The sequence below is a fragment of the Eubalaena glacialis genome, chromosome 2, assembly GCF_028564815.1.
Source record: "Eubalaena glacialis isolate mEubGla1 chromosome 2, mEubGla1.1.hap2.+ XY, whole genome shotgun sequence".
Classification (NCBI taxonomy): Eukaryota; Metazoa; Chordata; class Mammalia; order Artiodactyla; family Balaenidae; genus Eubalaena; species Eubalaena glacialis.
The window spans coordinates 127,425,281-127,452,311 of record NC_083717.1 but is presented as its reverse complement, the minus strand read 5'-3'; the positions used below and the strand labels follow the sequence as shown (position 1 = coordinate 127,452,311).

General features: G+C 35.1%; 1 protein-coding gene across 2 annotated transcripts in view; it reads right to left on the bottom strand.

The window, feature by feature from the left end:
* The window catches only part of SCFD1 (sec1 family domain containing 1), a 137,516-nt gene that overhangs the window by 102,084 nt on the left and 8,401 nt on the right, over nt 1–27,031 (bottom strand). For both annotated transcript variants that reach the window (XM_061182420.1, XM_061182421.1), the window contains exons 3-6: nt 23,721–23,809; nt 20,686–20,776; nt 5,264–5,386; nt 3,900–3,987 (exon numbers count right to left, since the gene is read on the bottom strand). In XM_061182420.1, coding sequence (XP_061038403.1) covers nt 3,900–3,987; nt 5,264–5,386; nt 20,686–20,776; nt 23,721–23,809 — 391 coding nt within the window. The remainder of the gene's footprint in view (nt 1–3,899; nt 3,988–5,263; nt 5,387–20,685; nt 20,777–23,720; nt 23,810–27,031) is intronic.

The window sequence follows — 27,031 nt, the reverse complement described above, 5'->3', positions numbered from 1 at the left end:
AGAATAGGAGAGAAGAGAAAGAAGTTTCTCTGGAAGCTATTAAGAATGAAAGATTCTTAGCCCTTTCCCTCAGGGATTCGATTCAATAGATTTGGGATAATTCTAGGTAATCTGCAATTCTGACAAACACCTCAGGTGATACTTGGGGCTACACGTTTTTTTCTTTTCTGTCCCATTTCTTTCTTGGAACTTTAAGAACCAACATGTCAAATGTTTTTAAAAGGTAAGAGTAATAATGGTCCCTAGCCAGGAGGGAAGAATAAATGGAAAGGTGGCAAGCCTACTCACTAGGTTGACAACCAGTGACTTTGCTATCCTGGCTGCTCTACTACGCGATGGCTTCCACATTTGAAAAACAGGTTGTTGGGGCTACACTTTAAGAAACATTGCTGTGAAGACTTTCCTTGACAGTCAAAGACCTTGCCTTATTCATCTTCCTATCTCTCAGAGTACCTAGGCTCAGTGTCTGACAAGTAGATGCTCAGTAACTATTTGTTAAAAGACTGACTGGACTAAAATATTATCTATATAATACGTTTAATTTCCCAGCATCTTGAATGTGAAAACAAATATAAAATTCAATACAACTTGTGATCAGCATAAGCGGAAATCAGAATCCAACTGGATACATCAGAGTGTTCAAAGAAAGTATGGTACATGCAGAGAACATAAAAATAACAAAGACTTTAACCATAATCTGGATGAGGAAACGTGCTGCTATTCAGTGTTGCAGACTGCCATCTATCCAAATCAGATGACAGAAATGGCATAAGGATACAATGTGAATTATATAAATTCAGGGGATACCAATCCAGTGAAATACTCAGCTCATTCTGCCAATCACTGGTTCAGGTAAAATCTATATGAAGCCTCCATCCTTCAGGTTCATACCCTTCAGCCCCACACCTCTGAAACAACTGACCTCAACAGTCAAAACACTGTCCATCACTAACTTCAACTCACTTTCAACAACAACTTGGTCTGAGACATTAGCCTAAGTCTAACTAAGGTGACAAGTCTGCGTCCTTTATTGGATAAATTCCCAATCCGTGGAAAACAGGTGATAAAAATTAAATCCATGATATCAATATGGTTGATTTATGTTTTGAATAATCTGTTTAAGATTATTAATTAAAGCACTTGTAATGTTTGAGAGGATTTGCCACATAATTACATAATAATTAAGAGCACTAACTCTGGAGTGAGTGCCTGGATTTAGTAACCCGGTTTTGCCATTTCCTTATCAAGTTACTTAGTATCTGTGCCTCAGTTTTTTCATCTAGAAAACAGAAATAATATTAATTCCTACTTCATTAAGTTATTCTGAGGAGTAAATGAGCTTATATTGTAAAATGTGTATAGGGCAATCTATTATATAGATTATAATTATAATATAATAATTAATAATTATATTATTAATATAATAATTATTAGCCCAATAATTATATTATAATTATACTATTGAGAATCTGGGCGATTATGCATGTGATTATACTTTAAAATTAATAAATTAAATTTATACTTTTAATTCAATAATTATTAATTTCAGACTTGTGATTTTTAAGTTGAGAGATATAAGAAAACAAATTTATAAACACTTGAATGTTTAATGAATTTAGACTCCCTATAAATTTAATTATTTTTAATAATTATTTAAATATTTGGGCAGATTTTGTTTGTTAGATTTATAAAGTTGCCTGGTCTGGTGTTTGAAGTACTTAAAACTACTCAGCCATAAAAAATCATGAAATTTTGCTGTTTGCAGCAACATGGATGGACTTGGAGAGTATTATGTTAAGTGAAATAAGTCAGACAGAAAGACAAATACTGCATGGTATCACTTATAAGTGGAATCTAAAAAATGCAACAAACTAGTGAATGTAACAGAAAAGAAGCAGACTCACAGCTGCAGATAACAGATGAGTGGTTACCAGTGGGGAGAGGGAAGGGGGGGCAACTTAGGGGTAGGGATTAAGAGGTGCAAATTATTATGTATAAAATAAGCTACAAGAATACATTGTACAGCATAGGGAATACAGCCAATATTTTATAATAACTATAAATGGAATATAACCTTTAAAAATTGTGAATCACTATATTATACACCTGTAACTTACATAATATTGTACATCGACTATACATCAATTAAAAAACAAATAATTAAAAAATTAATAGGCTGAATTTATAAATGCAACTTAAACTGTTTAAGGAAATTTAACAAACTAAGTTTGTTGACTAAGTTTGTTAAATGAGACTGATTAGAATTTAGTCAGTTCAACCTGAGTTAATCAAAGAAAAAGTAAAGGTGCTTGTTTTCAAATAAACAGATTTATAAATAAAATTTACAAGTTTAGCTTAAAGGCTTAAGGGAAACTAGGTTTTAAACATGTAACTTAAGTAGCTAATTAAGTTAAAGGTCAGTTAAATGTAAATAGACTTCTGTAAATAACTAGAGTACTGTCAAAAATCTCTTACATGGGCAATTCAGCAAATACTTACACCCATTTAGAGATGTTGCTTAATTTCAGCAAGAAGGCATACTATGGAGCTCAGTGAAACCAAAAGATTCATGCTCTCTTCTCTTGGGAGCTTACCACCTGGTCCAGTGTGTTATGATAGGATACCACTAGCATTTTGAGCAGAACAATTTTCTGTGTGGGTATGGTTTACACACTGCAGAAGATTTAGCATCCCTAGTCCCTGCTCACTAAATGCTAGTGCTAATTGTGACAATCAAAAATGTCCTTGCACATTTCCAAATGCCCCCATGGGAGGCCCCTACTTTAGAACCTCTGAAACTCTAGTCATCCCCAAACATCTCAATCCTTAGGTATCAAATTAATAATTATTTCTATGAATTGGCTAATCACATCTTCTATAGTCTGCAATTTTCTTTAAAATATTTGACATAACTAATCAATGGGCACAAAGTTTCAGCTAGGCAAGATGAATAAGTTCTAGAGATCTGCCATACAACATTGTACCTAAATCAACAATACTGTATTATATACTTAAAAATGTTAAGAGGGTAGATCTCATGTCAAGTGTTTTTACGAAGAAAAAGAATCAGCATAGACAATAAAACATGGTGTGGGTGTCCGTGTGCGTGCATGCATGTGTGTGTGTGTATGCATGTGTGTCTGTTAACTGTGTGTATGCGTGTGCGTCTGTTAAGTTTAATCTACATCCAAGGAATGGTCAGTTTATCAAAGCTGGGAATACAAACTTCAGAGGTGGTTAGATAGCATTTGATCAAATACCAATACTCAATCCTACCACTGCATGAACAGGGTGTAAGAATCAAGGGTGTCTAACAACCTATATTTGAGAATGGTACTTATATCAATACTTCATTCCATAATAGGACATTAGTAGCTGCTGACTCTTTGTTGTTGTCTGATCTTGACAAATAGCAACATTAACCAACCTTTTCTGAGTGCTTACGATATGCCAGTAACTTTTCCAAGCATTTTACATACACTAATGCATTTAACTCCCATAAAAACTCTGAGGTAGATAGTATTATTATTCCCGTTTTACAGATTTGGAAACTAAAGCACAGAGAAGCAAAGTAAACTTGTTCTTGTCCAAGGATCAAAGTACTAAAAGATTAACTGAATCTTACTACTAAAATACTGTCTTACTCACCATGAGTGAACCATTCATGCAAGTTGCTGTGGGGTAACTAAAAGGTCAGATAATTGGTCCTTCATTGAGCTTACAAAACAGATTTAGTAAGTGTTGTCTACATGTGACAGAACTCAGTCTGAGACTTGTTTTCTTTATGTGCTGTAAACAAAGCTGGTTTTGGAGTGCACTAAACATGTTTACTATTGTTTTTTTACAGTACACTGTTCATTTTGTTAACAATGAATTATAAAATTTCTATTTTTACATACCACGATATGAAACAAGCTCCTTATTTTGATTACATAATACAAACATATCATCTTCCAAAGTAATAAAATTGAGGTACTGATCGAAAACCTAGAAACAAAAGAAAAGGTTTTCAAATCAATTTTACAATATTGAATGCACATTTAGTTTGATTTAATCTACTAATGATAAAATGAAAAAAATTATAATTATATTCAATAACTAAAAATTATACCATGTAGCATGTAGATTGCCTAATTGGGCAAGAATGAGAAATTAACATTAAAAAGCAATAAAAAAAAAACAAGACTCTGGGCAATAAATTATCAAGGAGAGTAACAGTTTCAGAAAACAAAATTTAAGAAGATATAAAATTTTAAAACAAATTGTGGTTGGGATGGGAATGGATATCAAATATGAAGAAAAACCACAATTATAATTTTTATATTCATTTTAATCATACTTCTCTAAGAAAGTCATAGTAACTGTTTTTACACTGTGAACTATATTTATAGGTGGGGAAAAGTTACACTAGTTCTTTAGAAGTGTAAATCAGGAGAAAAATGAAGAAAACTATCTGAGATATGTTAAATGTAGTTAAATCGAAAACTGTTCCTATTATTTCATGTAAAACTAATGATAAATTTTGGAAGAGAAAGAATAATAAGACATAAGCCTTAAAAACTAATCAGAAGTAGTTAGTGGACTATCTAAATCTAAGAATGAAAAATCTATTAGTATGAAAGAATGGGAATTAAATGCATGGTTGTTTAGTCTTTTATTCGCCCTATAACATTCTGTAGAATTTTCAGTTATATCTTGTCCAAATTCAAGAAACAAAGGGCAAAACAGGGCTACAACCAAGAAAATATTTTACAGATTTATTTATAATTAAGCCGAACATGACTAAAAGTGACTATGATATAGAATTGCTGGCCTTCTTTCTTATAATATGCAATATAGCCCCCTTGGATACTCTCTCCTAACTAACAAAATATCTGAAGATAGTATGGTGACTATAGTGATCACTGATAAAACAATGTCAAAATATTTTGGGTATAATTTGTGACAACACAACTGTCAAACTATTTCTAAGCTGAGCTAAAAAAATTATACAAATCCCAGCCCAAAACAAAAATTGATTCAGCTTTTTATTTTTGTCTTTCAAATTAATTGAGTAATAAGTTCCTTTAGTTTGGTTTATTTTGCCTAGTTCAAATTGAAGATAATTTACACTATCAGAACTTTTTCTAGAAGTATTGGGTCTAAATATTTCTTAGGTTGTTCCAGTCCTTTGTAAATTAGACACCAATGTCGATTTATAGGTTTCAGAATATTACTAAATTTTACATTAACAAAATGTTATCAGCCAACCAAAACCTCTTACCTTGGCTACTTGTGTTACTGCACTAGCTGCTAATGCTGCATTTGCAATATCTTCCAGTTTACTTCTTGAAATAGCAGAAATAAAATTTAAATAATATGATTCATAGAGTTGATTGCGAAGATCCTACGAATACAATGAATACTTCATTCTTATAGGATAGTATAAAGGATGATGACCAATGCAAATCTTTTAGATACAATAAGAGCAAGGTTTTAGAGGATAATATGCATATTTAAAAGACAGGTTATACAAATGATACAAAAAAAGTATCTCAGGAGAATAAAGTTATGAAGAGGTACTGGTTACTTGGTTACCAGATATAACTGACATGTATTTTAATAATTAAAGTTATGATACTATAATTATATTATCAATAAAATCCTATTCATTACAGTAGTATACAAAACTGCTTTGAATTACCATACTTGTATTCTTCTTAAAAAAATCCAGAAGTGGCTCTCTTATATAGCTTAAATGCTTATTATAATTGGCAGACACTACCTTCTACTGTTTCTAGTCATGTGATGATACAACAAATATTTCCTTCACTGTACACAGACATGTTATAATTCTAATGAACAATTCTAGAACTATTCCGTCTCAATCACCCAAAAACAGTGTCATTTAAACTTATGTTAATTCTTAAATCAAATTTACTTAGATTCTTAAACTCTAGGCAAATAAATACCTAAATAAGCATATTTCTTCAAATCTAAGATAATGTCATTATAACAGGCACTGCTGTTTTATGTAGCACTAAGGAAGAATGAATGCTGCCAATAAAATTCTGTAACACACCATCAATTTTAAGATACATATGATTTCAAAGATGCTGAAATGTGAAAACCTGAGGGTCTGGAGCCTGTGTGAGGAAGGTGGCTGAGCAGAGCAGTGGTTCAACAAAGACTGGGAGATTGGTTAAGGAATTGAGAATTGATAAATAAGTAATTATGTTGAGGACTGGAATATTTTATTATGGAAAAAAGTAAGGAAGTGATCAAAGAATGAGGGAGACATTTCAAAAGAATCTGAGCAATGTTGCAGGACATAAAATCAATACATAAAAGTCAACTGGGTATCTACACACTTGCAATGAACAACACTAAAAATGAAATTAAGAAAACGATTCCATTCACAATAGCATTAAAAGGATACAAAGGAATAAATTCAGCAAAAGAAGTGCAAAACTTACATTCTGCACAGTATAAAATATTATTAAAAGATTGAAATAAATAGAAAGATATCCCATGCTCATGGATCAGAAAATTTAATATTGTTAAGATGGCTGACAATCATCAACAGGAAGACACTGGAACTCACCAAAAAAGATGCCCCATATCCAAAGACAAAGGAGAAGCCACAATGGAACAGTAGGAGGGCACAATCACAGTAAAATCAAATCCCATACCTGCTGGGTGGGTGACTCACAGACTGGAGAACACTTATACCACAGAAGTCCACCCATTGGAGTGAAGGTTCTGAGCCCCACGTCAGGTTCCCAACCTGGGGGTCCGGCAACAGGAGGAGGAATTCCTAGAGAATCAGACTTTGAAGGCTAGTGGGATTTGATTGCAGGACTTCGACAGGACTGGGGGAAACAGAGACTCAAATCTTGGAGGGCACACACAAAGTAGTGTGTGCATCGGGACCCAGGGGAAGGAGCAGTGACCACAGGGGAGACTGAACCAGACCTACCTGCTAGTGTTGAAGGGTCTCCTGCAGAGGCGGGCGGTGGCTGTGGCTCACCATGGGGACAAGGACACTGGCAGCAGAAGTTCTGGGAAGTACTCCATGGCATGAGCCCTCCCAGAGTCCGCCATTAGCCCCACCAAAGAGCCCAGGTAGGCTCCAGTGTCGGCTTGCCTCAGGCCAAAAAACCAACAGGGAGGGAACCCAGCCCCACCCATCTGCAGTCAAGCGGATTAAAGTTTTACTGAGCTCTGCCCACCAGAACAAAAGTCAGCTCTACCCACCACCAGTCCCTCCCATCAGGAAACTTGCACAAGCCTCTTAGATAGCGACATCCACCAGAGGGCAGACAGCAGAAGCAAGAAGAACTACAATTTTGCAGCCTGTGGAACAAAAACCACTTTCACAGAAAGATAGACAAGATGAAAAGGCAGAGCGCTATGTACCAGATGAAGGAACAAGATAAAACCTCAGAAAAACAACTAAATGAAGTGGAGATAGGCAACCTGCCAGTAAAAGAATTCAAAATAATGATAGTGAAGATGATCCAAGATCTTGGAAAAAGAATGGAGGCAAAGATCGAGAAGATGCAAGAAATGTTTAACAAAGACCTAGAAGAATTAAAGAACAAACAGAGATGAACAATACAATAACTGAAATGAAAACTACACTAGAAGGAATCAATAGCAGAATAACTGAGGCAGAAGAACGGGTAAGTGATCTGGAGGACAGAATGGTGGAATTCACTGCTGCAGAAGAGAATAAAGAAAAAAGAATGAAAAGAAATGAAGACAGCCTAAGAGAGCTCTGGGACAACATTAAATGCAACAACTTTCGCATTATAGGGGTCCAAGAAGGAGAAGAGAGAGAGAAAGGACCCGAGAAAATATTTGAAGAGATTATAGTCAAAAACTTCCCTAACATGGGAAAGGAAATAGCTACCCAAGTCCAGGAAGCGCAGAGAGTCCCATACAGGATAAACCCAAGGAGAAACACGCCGAGACACATAGTAATCAAATTGGCAAAAATTAAAGACAAAGAAAAACTATTGAAAGCAGCAAGGGAAAAACGACAAATAACATACAAGGGAACTCCCATAAGGTTAACAGCTGATTTCTCAGCAGAAACTCTATAAGCCAGAAGGGAGTGGCATGATATACTTAAAGTGATGAAAGGGAAAGACCTACAACCAAGACTGTGCTACCCGGCAAGGATCTCATTCAGATTCGATGGAGAAATCAAAAGCTTTACAGACAAGCAAAAGCTAAGAGAATTCAGCACCACCAACCAAGCTCTTCAACAAATGCTAAAGGAACTTCTCTAAGTGGGAAACACAAGAAAAGACAAGGACCTACAAAAACAAACCCAAAACAGTTAAGAAAATGGTCATAGGAACATACATATCGATAATTACCTTAAACGTGAATGGATTAAATGCTCCAAACCAAAACACACAGGCTTGCTGAATGGATACAAAAACAAGACCCATATATATGCTGTCTACAAGAGACCCACTTCAGATCTAGGGACAGATACAGACTGAAAGTGAGGGGATGGAAAAAGATATTCCATTCAAATGGAAATCAAAAGAAAGCTGGAGTGGCAATACTCATATCAGATAAAATAGACTTTAAAATAAAGAATGTTACAAGAGACAAGGAAGGACACTACATAATGATCAATGGATAAATCCAAGAAGAAGATATAACAATTAAAAATATATATGCACCCAACAAAGGAGCACCTCAATACTAAGGCAACAACTCAATACATAACTGCTAACAGCTATAAAAGAGGAAATTGACTGTAACACAATAATAGTGGGGGACTTTAACACCTCACTTACACCAATGGACAGATCATCCAAACAGAAAATTAATAAGGAAAAAACAAGTTTTAAATGACACAATAGACCAGATAGATTTCATTGATATTTATAGGACATTCCATCCAAAAACAGCAGTTTACACTTTCTTCTCAAGTGCACATGGAATATTCTCCAGGACAGAACACATCTTGGGTCACAAATCAAGCCTCAGTAAACTTAAGAAAATTGAAATCATATCAAGCATCTTTTCTGACCACAACGCTATGAGATGAGAAATGAAATACAGGGAAAAAAAAGTAAAAAACACAAACACATGGACGCTAAACAATATGTTACTAAATAACCAAGAGGTCACTGAAGAAATCAAAGAGGAAAGCAAAAAATACCTAGAGACAAATGACAATGAAAACGCAACGATCCAAAACCTATGGGATGCAGCAAGAGCAGTTCTAAGAGGGAAGTTTATAGCTATACAAGCCTACCTCAAGAAATAAGAAAAATCTCAAATAAACAACCTAACCTTTCACCTAAAGGAACTAGAGAAAGAAGAACAAACAAAACCCAAAGTTAGCAGAAGGAAAGAAATCATAAAGATCAGAGCAGAAATAAATGGAACAGAAACAGAGAAAACAATAGCAAAGATCAATAAAATTAAAGCTGGTTCTTTGAGAAGATAAACAAAATTGATAAACCATTAGCCAGACTCATCAAGAAAAAGAGGGAGAGGACTCAAATCAATAAAATTAGGAATGAAAAAGGAAAAGTTAAAACAGACACTGCAGAAATACAAAGCATCCTAAGAGACTACTACAAGCAACTCTATGTCAATAAAATGGACAACATGGAAGAAATGGACAAATTCTTAGAAAGGTACAACCTTCCAAGACCAAAGTAGGAAGAAACAGAAAATATGAACAGACCAATCACAAGTAATGAAATTGAAACTGTGATTAAAAATCATCCAACAAAACAAAAGCCCAGGCCCAGATGGCTTCACAGGTGAATTCTATCAATCATTTAAAGAGCTAACACCCAGCCTTCTCAAACTCTTCCAAAAATTGTGACGGAAGGAATATTCCCAAACTCATTCTATGAGGCCACCATCACCCTGATACCAAAACCAGACAGAGATACTACAAAAAAAAGAAAATTACAGACCAATATCACTGATGAATACAGACGCAAAAATCCTCAACAAAATGCTAGCAAACAAAATCCAACAACACATTAAAAGGATCACACACCATGATCAAGTGGGATTTATCCCAGGGATGGAAGGATTCTTCAATATACGTAAATCAATCAATGTGATAAACCATATAAACAAATTGCAGAATAAAAAGCATATGATCATCTCAATAGATGCAGAAAAAGCTTTTGACAAAATTCAACACCCATTTATGATAAAAACTCTCCAGAAAATGGGCTTAGAGGGAACCTACCTCAACATAATAAAGGCCATACACGACAAACACACAGCAAATATCATTCTCAATGGTGAAACACTGGAAGCATTTCCTCTAAGGTCAGGAACAAGACAAGGATGTCCACTCTCACCACTATTATTCAACATAGTTTTGGAAGTCCTAGCCACAGCAATCAGAGAAGAAAAAGAAATAAAAGGAACACAAATTGGAAAAGAAGAAGTAAAACTGTCACTGTTTGCAGTTGACATGATACTATACATAGAGAATCCTAAAGATGCCACCAGAAAACTACTAGAGCTAAGCAATAAATTCGGTAAAGTTGCAGGATACAAAATTAATGCACAGAAATCTCTTGCATTCCTATACACTAATGATGCAAAATCTGAAAGAGAAATTACCAAAACACTCCCATTTACCATTGCAACAAAAAAAATAAAATACCTAGGAATAAACCTACCTAGGGACACAAAAGACCTGTATGCAGAAAACTATAAGACACTGATGAAAGAAATTAAAGATGATACCAACAGATGGACAGATATACCACGTTCTTGGATTGGAAGAATCAATATTGTGAAAATTGCTATACCACCCAGAGTAATCTACAGATTCAATGCAATCCCTATCAAATTACCAATGGCATTTTTTATGGAACTACAACAAACAATCTTAAAATTTCTATGGAGACACAAACGACCCTGAATGGCCAAAGCACTCTGGAGGGAAAAATATGGAACTGGAGGAATCAGACTCCCTGACTTCAGACTATACTACAAAACTACAGTAATCAAGACAATATGGTACTGGCACAAAAACAGAAACATAGATCAATGGAACAAGATAGAAAGCCCAGAGATAAACCCACACAACTATGGTCAACTAATCTATGACAAAGGAGGCAAGGATATACAATGGAGACAAGGCAGTCTCGTCAATAAGTGGTGCTGGGAAAACTGGACAGCTACATATAAAAGAATGAAATTAGAACACTCCCTAACACTATACACAAAAATAAACTCAAAATGGATTAGAGACCTAAATGTAAGACCTGACACTATAAAACTCTTAGAGGAAACCATAGGAGGAACACTCTCTGACATAAATCACAGCAAGATCTTTTTTGATCCACCTCCTAGAGTAATGGAAATAAAAACAAAAATAAACAAATGGGACCCAATGAAACTTCAAAGCTTTTGCACAGTAAAGGAAACCATAAACAAGACGAAAAGACAACACTCAGAATGGGAGAAAATATTTGCAAACGAATCAATGGACAAAGGATTAATCTCCAAAATATATAAGCAGCTCATGCAGCTCAATACTAAAAAAACAAACAACCTAATCCAAAAACGGGCAGAAGACCTAAATAGACATTTCTCTAAAGAAGACATACAGATGGCCAAGAAGCACTTGAAAAGCTGCTCAACACCACTAATTATTAGAGAAATGCAAATCAAAACTACAATGAGGTATCACCTCACACCAGTTAGAATGGGCATCATCAGAAAATCTACAAACAACAAATGCTGGAGAGGGGGTGGAGAAAAGGGAACCCTCTTGCACTTTTGGTGGGAATGTAAATTGATATAGCCACTATGGAGAACAGTATGGAGGTTCCTTAAAAAATTAAAAATAGAATTACCATATGACCCAGCAATCCCACTACTGGGCATATACCCAGAGAAAACCATAATTCAAAAAGACACATGCACCCCAATGTTCATTTCAGCACTATTTACAATAGCCAGCTCATGTAGGCAACCTAAATGCCCACTGACAGACGAATGGAAAAAGAAGATGTAGTACATATATACAATGGAATACTACTCAGCTATAAAAAGTAACGAAATTGGGTCATTTGTAGAGACGTGGATGTATCTAGAGACCGTCATACAGAGTGAAGTAAGTCAGAAAGAGAAAAACAAATATTGTATATTAACGTATATATGTGGAACCTAGAAAAATGGTACAGATGAACCGGTTTGCACGGTGGAAGTTGAGACACAGATGTAGAGTACAAACGTATGGACACCAAGGGGGGAAAGCAGTGGAGGGGCTGGTGTGGTGGTGTGATGAATTGGGCGATTGGGACTGACATGTATACACTGATGTGTATAAAATTGATGAGTAATAAGGACCTGCTGTATAAAAAAATAAATTAAATAAAATTCAAAAATTAAAAAAAAATTAATAAAAAAATACAAAAGATGGCAATACTCTCCAAATTGATCTACAGATTCAGTGAAATACCTATCAGTTGATTTCTTTATAGAAACTGACAAGCTAATCTTAAAATTAATATGAAAATTTAAGGGATCCAGAAAAGCCAAAACAATGTTGAAAAAAAATGTACAAAGTTGGACGACTCAACTTCCCAATTTCAAAACTTGCTACAGAGCAGAAGCAAGAAGAACTACAATCCTGCAGCCTGTGGAACAAAAACCACATTCACAGAAAGAGAGACTAAATGAAAAGGCAGAGGACTATGTACCAGATGAAGGAACAAGATAAAACCTCAGAAAAACAACTAAATGAAGTGGAGATAGGCAACCTGCCAGTAAAAGAATTCAGAATAATGATAATGAAGATGATCCAGGGCCTCGGAAAAAGAATGGAGGCAAAGATCGAGAAGATGCAAGAAATGTTTAACAAAGACCTAGAAGAATTAAAGAACAAACAGAGATGAACAATACAATAACTGAAATGAAAACTACACTGGAAGGAATCAATAGCAGAATAACTGAGGCAGAAGAACGGATAAGTGACCTGGAGGATAGAATGGTGGAATTCACTGCCATGGAATACAATTAAGAAAAAAGAATGAAAAGAAATGAAGACAGCCTAAGAGACCTCTGGAACAATATTAAACGCAACAATATTCGCATTATAGGGGTCCCAGAAGGAAAAGAGAGAGAGAAAGGACCTGAGAAAATATTTGAAGAGATTATAGTCGAAAACTTCCCTAACATGGGAAAGGAAATAGCCACCCAAGTCCAGGAAGCACAGAGAGTCCCAGGCAGGTTAAACCCAAGGAGAAACAAGCCAAGACATGTATTAATGAAATTGACAAAAATTAAAGACAAAGAAAAATTATTGAAAGCAACAAGGGAAAAACGACAAATAACATACAAGGGAACTCCCATAAGGTTAACAGCTGATTTCTCAGGAGAAACTCTACAAGCCAGAAGGGAGTGGCACAATATATTTAAAGTGATGAAAGGGAAGAATCTACAACCAAGATTACTCTACCTGGCAAGGATCTCATTCAGATTCGAAGGAGAAATCAAAAGCTTTTACAGACAAGCAAAAGCTAAGAGAATTCAGCACCACAAACCAGCTCTACAACAAATGCTAAAGGAACTTCTCTGAGTGGGAAACACAAGAGAAGAAAAGGACCTACAAAAACAAACCCAAAACAATTAAAATGGTAATAGGAACATACGTAGCAATAATTACCTTAAATGTGAATAGATTAAATGCTCCAACCAAAAGACACAGGCTCAACGAATGGAATCAAAAACAAGACCCATATATATGCCATGTACAAGAGACCCACTTCAGACCTAGGGACACATACAGACTGAAAGTGAGGGGATGGAAAACGATATTCCATGCAAATGGAAATGAAAAGAAAGCTGGAGTAGCAATTCTCATATCAGACAAAATAGACTTTAAAATAGAGAATGTTACAAGAGACAAGGAAGGATACTACATAATGATCAAGGGATCAAGAAGAAGAAATAACAATTAGAAATACATATGCACCCAACAGAGGAGCACCTCAATACATAAGGCAAATGCTATCAGCTATAAAAGAGGAAATCAACAGTAACACAATAATAGTGGGGGACTTTAACACCTCACTTACACCAATGAACAGATCATCCAGACAGAAAATTAATAAGGAAACACAAGCTTTAAATAACACAATAGACCACATAGATTTAATTGATATTTGTAGGACATTCTAACCGAAAACAGCAGATTACACTTTCTTCTCAAGTGCACATGGAACATTCTCCAGGATAGATCACATCTTGGGTCACAAATCAAGCTTCAGTAAATTTAAGAAAATTGAAATCATATCAAGCATCTTTTCCGACCACAACAACGCTATGAGATTAGAAGTAAATTACAGGGAAAAAAAACCACATAAAAATCAGAAACACATGTAGGCTAAACAATATGTTACTGAAAAATCAAGAGATCACTGAAGAAATCAAAGAGGAAATCAAAAAATACCTAGAGACAAATGACAACGAAAGCACGATGATCCAAAACCTATGGGATGTAGCAAGAGCAGTTCTAAGAGGGAAGTTTATAGCAATACAGTCCTACCTCAAGAAACAAGAAAAATCTCAAACAATCTAACCTTACACCTAAAGGAATTAGACAAAGAAGAACAAACAAAACCCAAAGTTAGTAGAAGGAAAGAAATCATAAAGATCAGAGCAGAAATAAATGGAATAGAAACAAAGAAAACAATAGCAAAGATCAATAAAACTAAAAGCTGGTTCTTTGAGAAGATAAACAAAATTCATAAAACTTTAGCCACTCATCAAGAAAAAGAGCGAGAGGCCTCAAATCATAAAATTAGAAATGAAAAAGGAGAAGTTACAACAGTCATTGCAGAAATACAAAGCATCATAAGAGACTACTACAAGGAACTCTATGCCAATAAAAAGGACAACCTGGAAGAAATGGACAAATTCTTAGAAAGGTATAACCTTCCAAGACCAAAGCAGGAAGTAATAGAAAACATGAACAGACCAATCACAAGTAATGAAATTGAAACTGTGATTAAAAATCTTCCAACAAACTAAAGTCCAGGACCAGATGGCTTCACAGGTGAATTCTATCAAACATTTAGAGAAGAGCTAACACCTGTCCTTCTCAAACTCTTCCAAAAAATTGCAGAGGAAGGAACACTCCCAAACTCATTCTACGAGGCCATCATCACCCTGATATCAAAACCAGACAAAGATACCACAAAAAAAGAAAATTACAGACCAATATCACTGATGAATATAGACGCAAAAATCCTCAAGAAAATACTAGCAAACAGAATCCAACAACACATTAAAAGGATCATACACCATGATCAAGTGGGATTTAGCCCAGGGATGCAAGGATTCTTCAACATATGCAAATCAATCAATGTGATACACCATATTAACAAATTGAAGAATAAAAACCATGTGATCCTCTCAATAGATGCAGAAAAAGCTTTTGACAAAAATCAACACCCATTTCTAATAAAAACTCTCCAGAAAGTGGGCATAGAGGGAACCTACCTCAACATAATAGAAGCCATATGTGACAAACCCACAGCAAACATCATTCTCAATGGTGAAAAACTGAAAGCATTTCCTCTAAGATCAGGAAATAGACAAGGACGTCCACTCTTGCCACCATTATTCAACATAGTTTTGGAAGTCCTAGCCACGGCAATCAGAGAAGAAAAAGAAATAAAAGGAATACAAATTGGAAAAGAAAAAGTAAAAGTGTCACTGTTTGCAGATGACATGATACTACACATAGATAATCCTAAAGATGCCACCAGAAAACTAATAGAGCTCATCAATGAATCCGGTAAAGTTGTAGGATACCAAATTAATGCACAGAAATCTCTTGCATTACTATACACTAACAACAAAAGATCAGAAAGAGAAATTAAGGAAACAATCCCATTCACCACTGCAACAAAAAGAATAAAATAGCTAGGAATAAACCTACCTAAAAGACCTGTACTAAGAAAACTATAAGACACTGATGAAAGAAATCAAAGATGACAGAAACAGATGGACAGATATACCATGTTCTTGGATTGGAAGAATCAACATTGTGAAAATGACTATACTACCCAAAGCAATCTACAGATTCAATGCAATCCCTATCAAATTACCAATGGCATTTTTTACAGAACTAGAACAAAAAATGTTAAAATTTGTATGGAGACACAAAAGACCCTGAATAGCCAATGCAATCTTGAGGGAAAAAAACGGAGCTGGAGGAATCAGGCTCCCTGACTTCAGACTATACCACATAGCTACAGCCATCAAGACAGTATGGTACTGGCACAAAAACAGAAATATAGATCAATGGAACAGGATAGAAAGCCCAGAGATAAATCCACACACCTACGGTCAACTAAGCTGTGATAAAAGAGGCAAGAATATACAGTGGAGAAAAGACAGTCTCTTCAATAAGTGGTGCTGGGAAAACTGGACAGCTACATGTAAAAGAATGAAATTAGAACACTCCCTAACACGATACACAAAAATAAACTCAAAATGGATTAAAGACCTAAATTAAGACTGGACATCCTAAAACTCTCAGAGGAAAACATACAAAGAACACTCTCTGACATAAATCAGAGCAAGATCTCTTTTGACCCACCTTCTAGTGTAATGGATATAAAAAGAAAAATAAACAAATGGGACCTAATGAAACTTAAAAGCTTTTGCACAGCAAAGGAAACCATAAACAAGACAAAAAGACAGCCCTCAGAATGGGAGAAAATATTTGTAAACGAATCAATGGACAAAGGATTAATCTCTAAAATATATAAACAGCTCATGCAGCTCAATATGAAAAAAACAAACCACCCAATCAAAAAATGGGCAGAAGACCTAAATAGACAATTCTCCAAAGAAGACATACAGATGGCCACAGGCACATGAAAAGCTGTGCAACATCACTAATTATTAGAGAAGTGCAAAGCAAAACTACAATGAGGTATCACCTCACACTGTTTAGAATGGGCATTATTAGAAAATCTACAAACAACAAATGCTGGAGAGGGTATGGAGAAAAGGGAACCCTCTTGCACTGTTGGCGGGAATGTAAACTGATACAGCCCCTATGGAGAACAGCCTTAAAAAACTAAAAACAGAATTACCATATGACCCAGCAATCCCACTACTGGGCATATACCCAGAGAAAACCATAATTCAAAAAGACACATGCACCCCAATGTTCACTGCAGCACTATTTACAATACCCAGGTCATGGAAGCAACCTAAACGTCCATCGACAGACGAATGGATAAAGCAGATGTGGTACATATATACAATGGAATATTACTCAGCCATATAAAGAAACAAAATTGGGTCATTTGTAGAGACTTGGATGGACCTATAGACCATCATATAGAGTGAAGTAAGCCAGAAAGAGAAAAACAAATATTGTACATTAACGCATATATGTGGTATCTAGAAAAATGGTACAGATGATTCGGTTTGCAAGGCAAAAATAAGAGACACAGATGTAGAGAACTTTTGGACACCAAGTGGGGCAAGTGGGGGTGGGGTGGGGGGTGGTGCTGGTGGGATGAATTGGGAGATTGGAATTGACATATATACACTAATATGTATAAAATACATAACTAATAACCTGCTGTATAAAAAATAAATTAATTAAATTAAATTTAAAAAAAGGAAAATGTAATAAGTTAATAAACAAAAATCTCAATTAAATAGAGTTGGGAGACCAGAAGGGGGAGCTCTCACACCCTGTGATGATAGAACCTAACAGGAAGAAGACAGACTCCTTTCCAGGCAAGGACTCAGCCAATGCAAAGCCATGAGCTCTTTGTTTTAGTTATGGTCTGTATATTTTCACACTGGACTGACGGCTTTCCTTGAAGACAGACTACCTCTTTTTTGGCTAAAGTCTTTTTAGAAAAGGTTATCCTTACCTGGGCAACTCCTCTAGAACTCTGAGGTACCCATCTTACTGGCCAGGTGCTTTGACAAGTCCTTTTCCTCTCTATATAAGTGTTCTCCTTCCTTCGCCATGCCGGGACTTGCATGTGGTTTGGCATGGTTGCAGACCCCAAATTGCAATTCTCTGCTAATACTGAATAAACCCATCTTTGCTGGAGAAATATTTGGCAGTGTTTTTGTCTCAGGTCAACAGCAGTCTATGTGCTAGCATGTGCACTGTTAATGGGTTTGTCACTGTTTCTATGCTTTTTCAGGGGGCAGAGTAAGGAAATCCTTTTTTTTTTTTTTTTTTAAGGAGATAATATATCATGAGTTCATACTGATATTTCCAATTCAAGTTTAAGAGTATAGGGTTATTTCTTAACCTCTGATTTTCTATTTCCATCTGTTTTCTCTCACACTAAAAAAAACAAAAACAACAAAATAAAAAACTTGCCACAAAGCAAGACTAATCAAGACAGGGTGGTACTGGCATAAGGACAGACACAGAAATCAATGGAAAAGAACTGACAGTCCAGAAATAAACCAATTTATCTATTTTTAATTAATTTCTGACAAGGCTGCCAAGACTGTTCATTGGGGAAAGAACAGTCTCTTCAAAAAAGGATGCTGGGAGAACTGGATAGCCACATGCAAAAGAATGAAGTTGGATACCTACCTTATAGCACATATAAAAATTAACTCAAAAAGTATGAAATACCTAAATACAAGCCCCAAAACTATAAAAATCTTCAAACAAAACAGAGATTTGGCAATGGTTTCTTTTTCTTTTTCTAAGAAATACACATTTATTTGTATTTTCAATACCACAAGTTCAGTAGCAATTATGAGCTGGCAATGGTTTCTTAAATATGACACCAAAAGCACAGGCAACTAAAGAAAAAATGAAATTAAGTTTAAAATCACAATTAAAAATTTTTGTGCTCCACAGGATACTATTTAGAAAGTGAAAAGATAACCCACAGGATGGGAGAAAACATCTGCAAATAATACACTTGATAAAGGTCCAGTATTCAAAATATATAAAGTACTCTAACAACAATAAAAAGACAACCCAATTTAAAACTGGACAAGGGATCTGAATTGACATTTCCCCAAAGATACAAACTGCCAATAAACACATGAAAAGATGCTTAATATCATTAGTCATCAGGGAAATGCAAATCAAAACCACAGCGAGATACCATTTTACACCCAGTAGGATGACTACAATCAAAATGTCAGATAATAAGAAGTACTGGCGAGGATCTGGAGGAACTGGAACACTCAAACACTGCTGGAGGGAATAGAAAATGATGCAACCACCTCGGAAAATAGTCTGGCAATTCCTCAAAAGGTTAACCATGGTGTTACCATTTGACGTAGCAATTCCATTCCTAGGTGTTCATGGACACAGGAGAAATGAAAACATATGCCTACACAGAAACTTGTACACAAATGTTTACAGTAGCATTACTTACAACAGCCAAAAGGTGGAAACAACCCAAATGATAAATGGATAAACAAAATTTGGTATATCCATACAATGGAATATTATTCAGCAATAAAAAGGAAAGAAGTACTGATAACATCTACAGTATGGATGAATTTTGAAAACATTATGCTAAGAGAAAGAAGCCAGATACAACAGACCATGTATATGATTCCATTCATATGTAATATGCTGAACAGGCAAATATACAGAAACAAATAGTACCTTAGGGATGGGGGTTCAGGGGTTGGGGATGTAATAGTTAAGGTGATGAAAATGTTCTTTAATCCATTATGGTGATGGCTGCACACCTGTGCGAATATACTAAAAACCAATGAACTGCTTTGGGTAAATTGTATGGTATGTAAATTATATGTCAATAAAGATGTTTTAAAACAAGGAAAGAAGAAGGGATTGGTAAATCGTACTTCTTTTAAAAATGGCATAGTTGGGTTTATGCAGGGTAAAAGAGAAAGCTGGGCATTATTAGCTCTATAGGACACAAAATATGTGACCCTCACTAACAAACAAAGTAATTTGATTCAACGGTCAATAACAAGTAAAGATGCTTGTGACTTACAGCAGACACCGTTAGCTACCTATCCAATATCTATTTTCCCCTTCTTCCTTGCTAAAAGAATACAGATTTTATTTGGGGGTGACAATACACTCATCTAAATATTAACTTTTGTGGCCTCCCTTGATGCTAATTCTATGCAGTGAGACATAAATGAAAGTCTTCTGGGAGCTTCTGGGAAAGCTTAGCTTTCCTGACCAAAATCAACAGTCAGGGCTGGCATAGTTAATTTCTCCCTTCTTCTTGCCTTGAACATATATTGTGATGTCTAAAGTTGCAGCTGCCATCTTGCATCCATGAAGCAAGGAGCAAGACAGTGAAAAACAACAAACTAAAGATGACAGCTCAAAAAGACAGAAGGGGCCTGGATCTTTGATTACTTAAAAGAGCTGCTATACCAAGCTGGACTTCCTATTCAGACTCTCTATTATCTTAGAAAAATAAAACCTTATTTTTAAAAGCTCATATAGTTAGGTTTTCTGTTTTTTAAAGCCAGACTCAGTCTCAATCAAAATAATGTTTCCTCAGCCAAAAAATTTTAAATCTTTCAGTCTATTTAAAATTCAAAGATAGTCTCAAAAATCGAAGTGGGAAATTGGGTTAAGTAAATTTCTGATTTTTCGCACTGGACATCTAAGATTTTTTTTTTGAAAAAAAATCTGTTTCCACCTTCAAGAATAAGGAAAATAAGAACTCATATTACCTGACACATTCTGTCAATATTTTCTTCAGTTGGCATTACGAAGTACACTGCAGGAACATCTGGAATAGGATCTCGATCAGAGTGCAAAAGCCTAGGACACATAAAGAATATAAAACTTTTTTCTTAGTCACTTACCTAAAAAGATAGCTAAAAATTTTACAGTATTTCTCAAACTAGTTCACCAGTTCAAGGACAGTGACCAGTACTCTAAAAGCTCTTGATGCAATTAATTATTTAACCCAGCTTTCTCCTTATATCAATGTTAATATTATTTATTAGTAAGATCCTAATCTCAGTCTTCATTTCTTGTACTCCAATCACCTTATTTCTAATACCTCTTATGGTCAGTCTCTTCTACCAATATTCTCCTTGAATGAGAACTAAAGCACACTCAAAATCAATTTTATTCCCATTTTTCATAGAAATATGGTGGGGGGAGGTAAGAGGGAGGAAAGTACCGTTCTCTGAGAGGGAAAACAGAAAGCTGGAACTATCTTTAGAAGCAATGAAAAAATTTAACCATAAATAAAATCAAATATATTTTTTAAATGAAAGGTATATGAATGCTTCCTTAAAACTTTAAGACAATCTATATTGTTCTACTTGTTGCTTCATAAGAGAATGCATAAGAGATCGGCTAAGCATCTTATAGATTGTACCACTTGATAGTTTTCTCTTTTACAGTTCAGGAAGTATATTCATTCAAATATCCCAATATCAACTGAGAAAATATCTTTATTCTCCACTGTAAGATTTCACCATGCTTATATCAGGAAATATGAGAAATGTTCTATTTCTACAATATTCTAGTCATCCTTCTATACGCAATATTCCATACACAATCTACATACATCCTTCTATATATACAATTATTTCAGTCATCCTTATAAAGGAGAGAGTCAAGGAGGCACATGCTGCCAGTGAGTCTGCATTTGATAACTTTTTTCCCTCTGTTTGGCTGCTGCTAACACCAGAAGGATTATAATGTGCTGGCAGCCATTGTTTGTTGTCTTCTTACACTGGCTGTCCAACTACCTAAAGGGCTACAACCACCAATTCATGTTCTGGAAACTGTAATTATTGTTTCCTATAAATCAGCCTAAACCAGCTTGTAGAATATAAAGTAACTGATGAAGTATTCTCCAGCAAAAAAGGAAGAATAGTCAGAGGCAAGGTGCACAGGAATTTACCAGAGTCGCTGTGTAATCCTTTCATGCTCTGATGGCAATAGCAACAGGTGGGCAGCAAGAATGCACAACTCTCAAACTGGCAGAATATCTTGTCACTCCTTAAGGAAGTACTGAGGCCTCACTGTTATTAGTCACTGTTTCTGAGTCACTATGGTTCAGTAGACAAACAGCCCAGAAACAGTGGTCAAGCAATCTGGCCACGACTCTGCTATTAATTACCTGTACAATCATGGGACAATCACTCGAACTCTACAAACTTCAGTCTTTTTATTAGTAAAATAAAATAAAGGAGTTAAATAGTAAGGTAGCAATAGTAACCAATGCTTATAATAAACCATCATTTTGAAGGATGGCATCAAGCTTAACTCCAGTTTAGGTCATAAGCATTAACATGTCACCACCAACAAATGTGTAGTTTAAGTCTGACATAAAAACGAGAGGAAGAACCTGCCAAATACCACGTTTCATCAGACCTAAGGTGCTATCAATTTTAAAACATATTATTAAAACAGGCAGAAAATGCTGCCAATTAAACTATGTCATGGCATTATTAAGTAGACCTTAATTTCAGAAATATTAAATTAAAAAGTAAAAAGTATATTTTAGAATTAATGCAATATTCTATTAATTTAAAACAAATATTCAATATAAAATTGAAGAATTGAAGAATTTAACAAGATTCTGATACGCTACTCACTGGAAATCTAAAACCACATTCCCAATAAAAGAGCACACTATAATTCAATATATTAAAATATCACAGAATGAAAACTGATTATAACATCATAAAAGAACAAAATGCAACTAAGTTAGAACACCGTAAAACTGTACTCCTTCAGTACATAAAAGTATTAGTAGCTATTCATGTATACAGCCCCTCTTTAAATGTTCTATTGTTCTATTAGGCCAAGTCTACAAAGTAATGCAATTTGTTTTATTTATGAGACATATCATAAGGAATATAATCAAATAAATTTAGTAGTTAAGAAGACAACACAGATAGTTCCCTATGGTGATTAAGTCATTACTTCCTAGTTACTTAAATTTTTCATATTAATGATATACTAATTTAGGTATTCCTCTTTTTAAAAAGTGTATTTGAATTAAAGAAATAAAAAATTTTCAGAGCTGAAAGAGACCTTGAAACAACCAGTTCTCTTCCTTTACATAAGAGAGTAAACCAGTCTTTAGGAAAAGACACAAGAGAGAAAATTTAAATTATGAAATTTCAAATTCTCAGACTGAGGATTATTTTTAACTTCAGAAATAAAGGGTTGAATAAAACAAGATAACGGAAAAAATGTTCTCTATATGCAAGTACTATAACCTAATACTATTTTCTTGATAAATGTCCCTTAGTAATTTGATTTCAGGGTGGCTAAAGACATTTTTAAAAATGTATTTGAGGGACTTCCCTGGTGGTGTAATACTTAAGAATCCGCCTGCCAATGCAGGGGACATGGGTTCAAGCCCTGGTCCGGGAAGATCCCACATGCCTCAGAGCAACTAAGCCCGTGCGTCACAACTACTGAGCCTGCGCTCTAGAGCCCACGGGCCACAACTACTGAAGGCCACGCGCCTAGAGCCTGTGCTTCGCAACAAGAGAAGCCAACGCAGTGAGAAGCCCGTGCACTGCAACAAAGAGAAGTCCCCGCTCGCCACAACTAGAGAAAGCCCGTGCGCAGCAACAAAGACCCAATGCAGCCAAAAATAAATAAGATAAAATAAAAGGCCTCAAGTATTAAGTCTTCTAAAAAAAGATATAAATAAATTTATTAAAACAAAAGAAAACAAAACAATGTATTTGAAAACAAATGCCATTACTAGAAACACGTTAAAACTCACAGATGCAGAGTGATTCCCATGTCTCTCAGCTCCTTCACAGATAGCAGAGGAGAGATGATATCTTGGCCAAATCTGTCATAAATGAGCACCTAGCAGAAACAAAAGTCATGCGTTTTTTTAAACATTATTATCAGTGAACAGTCAACAGAGAACCCAATATTAAGATAATGTTCAAGTACATTTTATTTTAATATACTGAATTCTTATACTTACCTCAATTTAATATTTTCCATAATTATTTACCAAAATGTCCATTCATCTAGTAATCCATTCTTAAAAGCATTATTACTTGGGCTAAAATAAATTATTATATAAATTTTTTCTTATAAAATACTTTTTCTAAGTTAAAAAACATACCAGAGACTATAAAATCTTCATCTTAGGTTATAATAAAGGACTTGGAACATACAGCAGACTCACTTACACTCCCCTATCCCATTCACATATATCCTTTCTAAAAAGAGAAGTAAAAATTAGTCACTTTCAAAACTAATGCTTAACAAGTTCCAAGACTGTAAAGAAAATTTAGTAATTTAAGTATCTCATGCATTTCCTCACATTCTGAAAGTGTTAAAACTGACACCTCTGATGAGTAGTAAGTATTCCAACTGGGTCTTCTAACTCAGAATTAGTTTTAGAGTTTAGGCAAATAAAAGAGACCCTTCAACTAATAGGTGTTTTCCACTACTAAATCAATAATTCTTAATGGAGTAAGAAATTGCTAATGAGAGGATGAAACATGCTGTCATACAAAAACATGGTTTGTTTGAATGCCAGCATTTCCTTTAGAAAAGCTAAAAATCTTCCTGCTCCAGTTACAAAAGGCTGGATGTTATATCCTTCAAAAATCTTCCTTCCTTACACCGCAATATATTTGTATTATTAATCTTGTGATAGAGAAGTGATGGGTAGGGAAAGAATCTGACACAAATCTATAACCCAGAAATTCTCAAGTTATTTAATTCAAATGCTGAACATAGGCACTAGAAAGAATAAACAAGTATAGTTTATGCAAAGGGCAATAAGAAGATGACTACAAATAAACAGGAAGGAAGAGGAAAATGAGGGGACACGCTAAAGCTTAAATTATAAATCATTTTTCAGATGACTTTAATCACCTTTAGAGTTAATCCAAAGGACTTAGCAGGACTCATGAGAGTTTTCAAAACACCCCAAACTGTAACCAAGTTGATCTGTTCTTGATTCTTACAAAGAGAGAAGTATAAACTGACTATAATCTAACAAGTTTAGACCTAATCAACTGTATTATAATCTCTTTGAAGAAAAAGAAACAGTGATCATGAAGTTTAGAATGAAGGAGCTCAAAGAATAGGAATTTTAAAAGATTCTCCAGCATTTCTCAAAGGAAAAAGATTATAGATTGCTTTCTGGTCCAATTAACATTTTTACTGACAGTTTTACATATCATAAATTAATGAAATGCATTCTGGTTTACAGATCACTCTCTCATTAGTTGATTAAAATGGACCAGTATCCCTAAGTCTGAGTAACCTTAAGAAAGCTTGCAAGATCAAAATTCTGGATTTGTAAAGCTAAGGAACAAAACTTCAACTGGAATAAAGACCTATCAGTGAGGCCCCACCTAAGAAATCAGCTGGATTCTCTAGATGAATATTATTATCATTGCCTGTGTCATTCCATAAAATATTTATCAAAACGGATTCACATTTTCTCCCATTCTGCAGGTTGTCTTTTCATTTTGTTGATGATTTCCTTAGCTGTGCAAAAGCTTTTAAGTTTGATAAGGTCCCATTTGTTTATTTTTGCTTTTATTTCCTTTGCCTTGGGAGATTGATAAGAAAATACTGCTATGATTTATGTCAGAGAATGTTTTGCCTATATCCTCTTCTAGGAGTTTTATGATGTCATGTCTTACATTTAGGTCTTTAAACCATTTTGAACTTATTTTTGTATATGGTATGAGGGAATGTTCTAATTTCACTGATTTACATGTACCTGTCCATCACTTGTTGAAGACACTGTCTTTTCTCCATTGTATGTTCTTGCCTCCTTTGTCATAGATTGACCGTAGGTGTGTGGGTCTCTTTCTGGGCTCTCTATTCTGATACATTGATCTATTTGTCTGTTTTTGTGCCAATACCATGCTGTTGGATTATTGTAACTTTGTAGTATTGTCTGAAGTCTGGGAGGATTATGCCTCCAGCTTTGTTCTTTTTTCTCAGGATTGCTTTGGCAATTCTGGGTCTTTTGTGGTTCCATATAAATTTTAGGATTATTTGTTCTAGTTCTGTGAAAAATGTTATGAGAGAAAATATTTGCAAGTAATGCGGCCAACAGTGGGTTAATATCCAAAATATACTAACAGCTCATACAACTCAATATCAAAAAAACCAACAATTCAATCAAAAAATGGGCAGAAGATCTAAATAGACATCTCTCCAAAGAAGACATACAGATGGCAAACAGGCACATGAAAAGATGCTCAACATCACTAATCATTAGAGAAATCCAAATCAAACCCACAGTGAGGTATCGCCTCACATTGGTCAGAATGGCTATCATCATAAAGTCGACAAATAAATGCTGGAGAGAGTGTGGAGAAAAGGGAACCCTCATACACTGCTGGTGGTAATGTAAACTGGTACAGCCACTATGGAAAACAGTACAGAGGTTCCTTAAAAAACTAAAAATAGAGCTACAATATGATCCAGGATTCCCACTCCTGGGTATATATCTGGAAAAAATGAAAACTCTAATTTGAAAAGATATATGTACCCCAATGTTCATAGCAGCACTATTTACAATAGCCAAGATGTGGAAACAACCCAAGGGCCCATAAACAGATGACTGGTTTAAGAGGATGTGGTATGAGGAGAAACAAGAAGAACTACAATCCTGCAGCCTGTGGAACAAAAACCACATTCACAGAAAGACAGACAAAATGAAAAGGCAGAAGGCTATGTACCAGATGAAGGAACAAGATAAAACCCCAGAAAAACAATAAATGAAGTGGAGATAGGCAACCTGCCAGAAAAAGAATTCAGAATAATGATAGTGAAGATGATCCAGGACCTTGGAAAAAGAATGGAGGCAAAGATGAAGAAGATGCAAGAAATGTTTAACAAAGACCTAGAAGTATTAAAGAACAAACAAACAGAGATGAACAATATGATAACTGAAATGAAAAATACACTAGAAGGAATCAATAGCAGAATAACTGAGGTAGAAGAATGGATAAGTGACCTGAAAGAATGGTGGAATACACTGCCGCAGAACAAAATTAAGAAAAAAGAATGAAAAGAAATGAAGACAGCCTGAGCCCTCTGGAA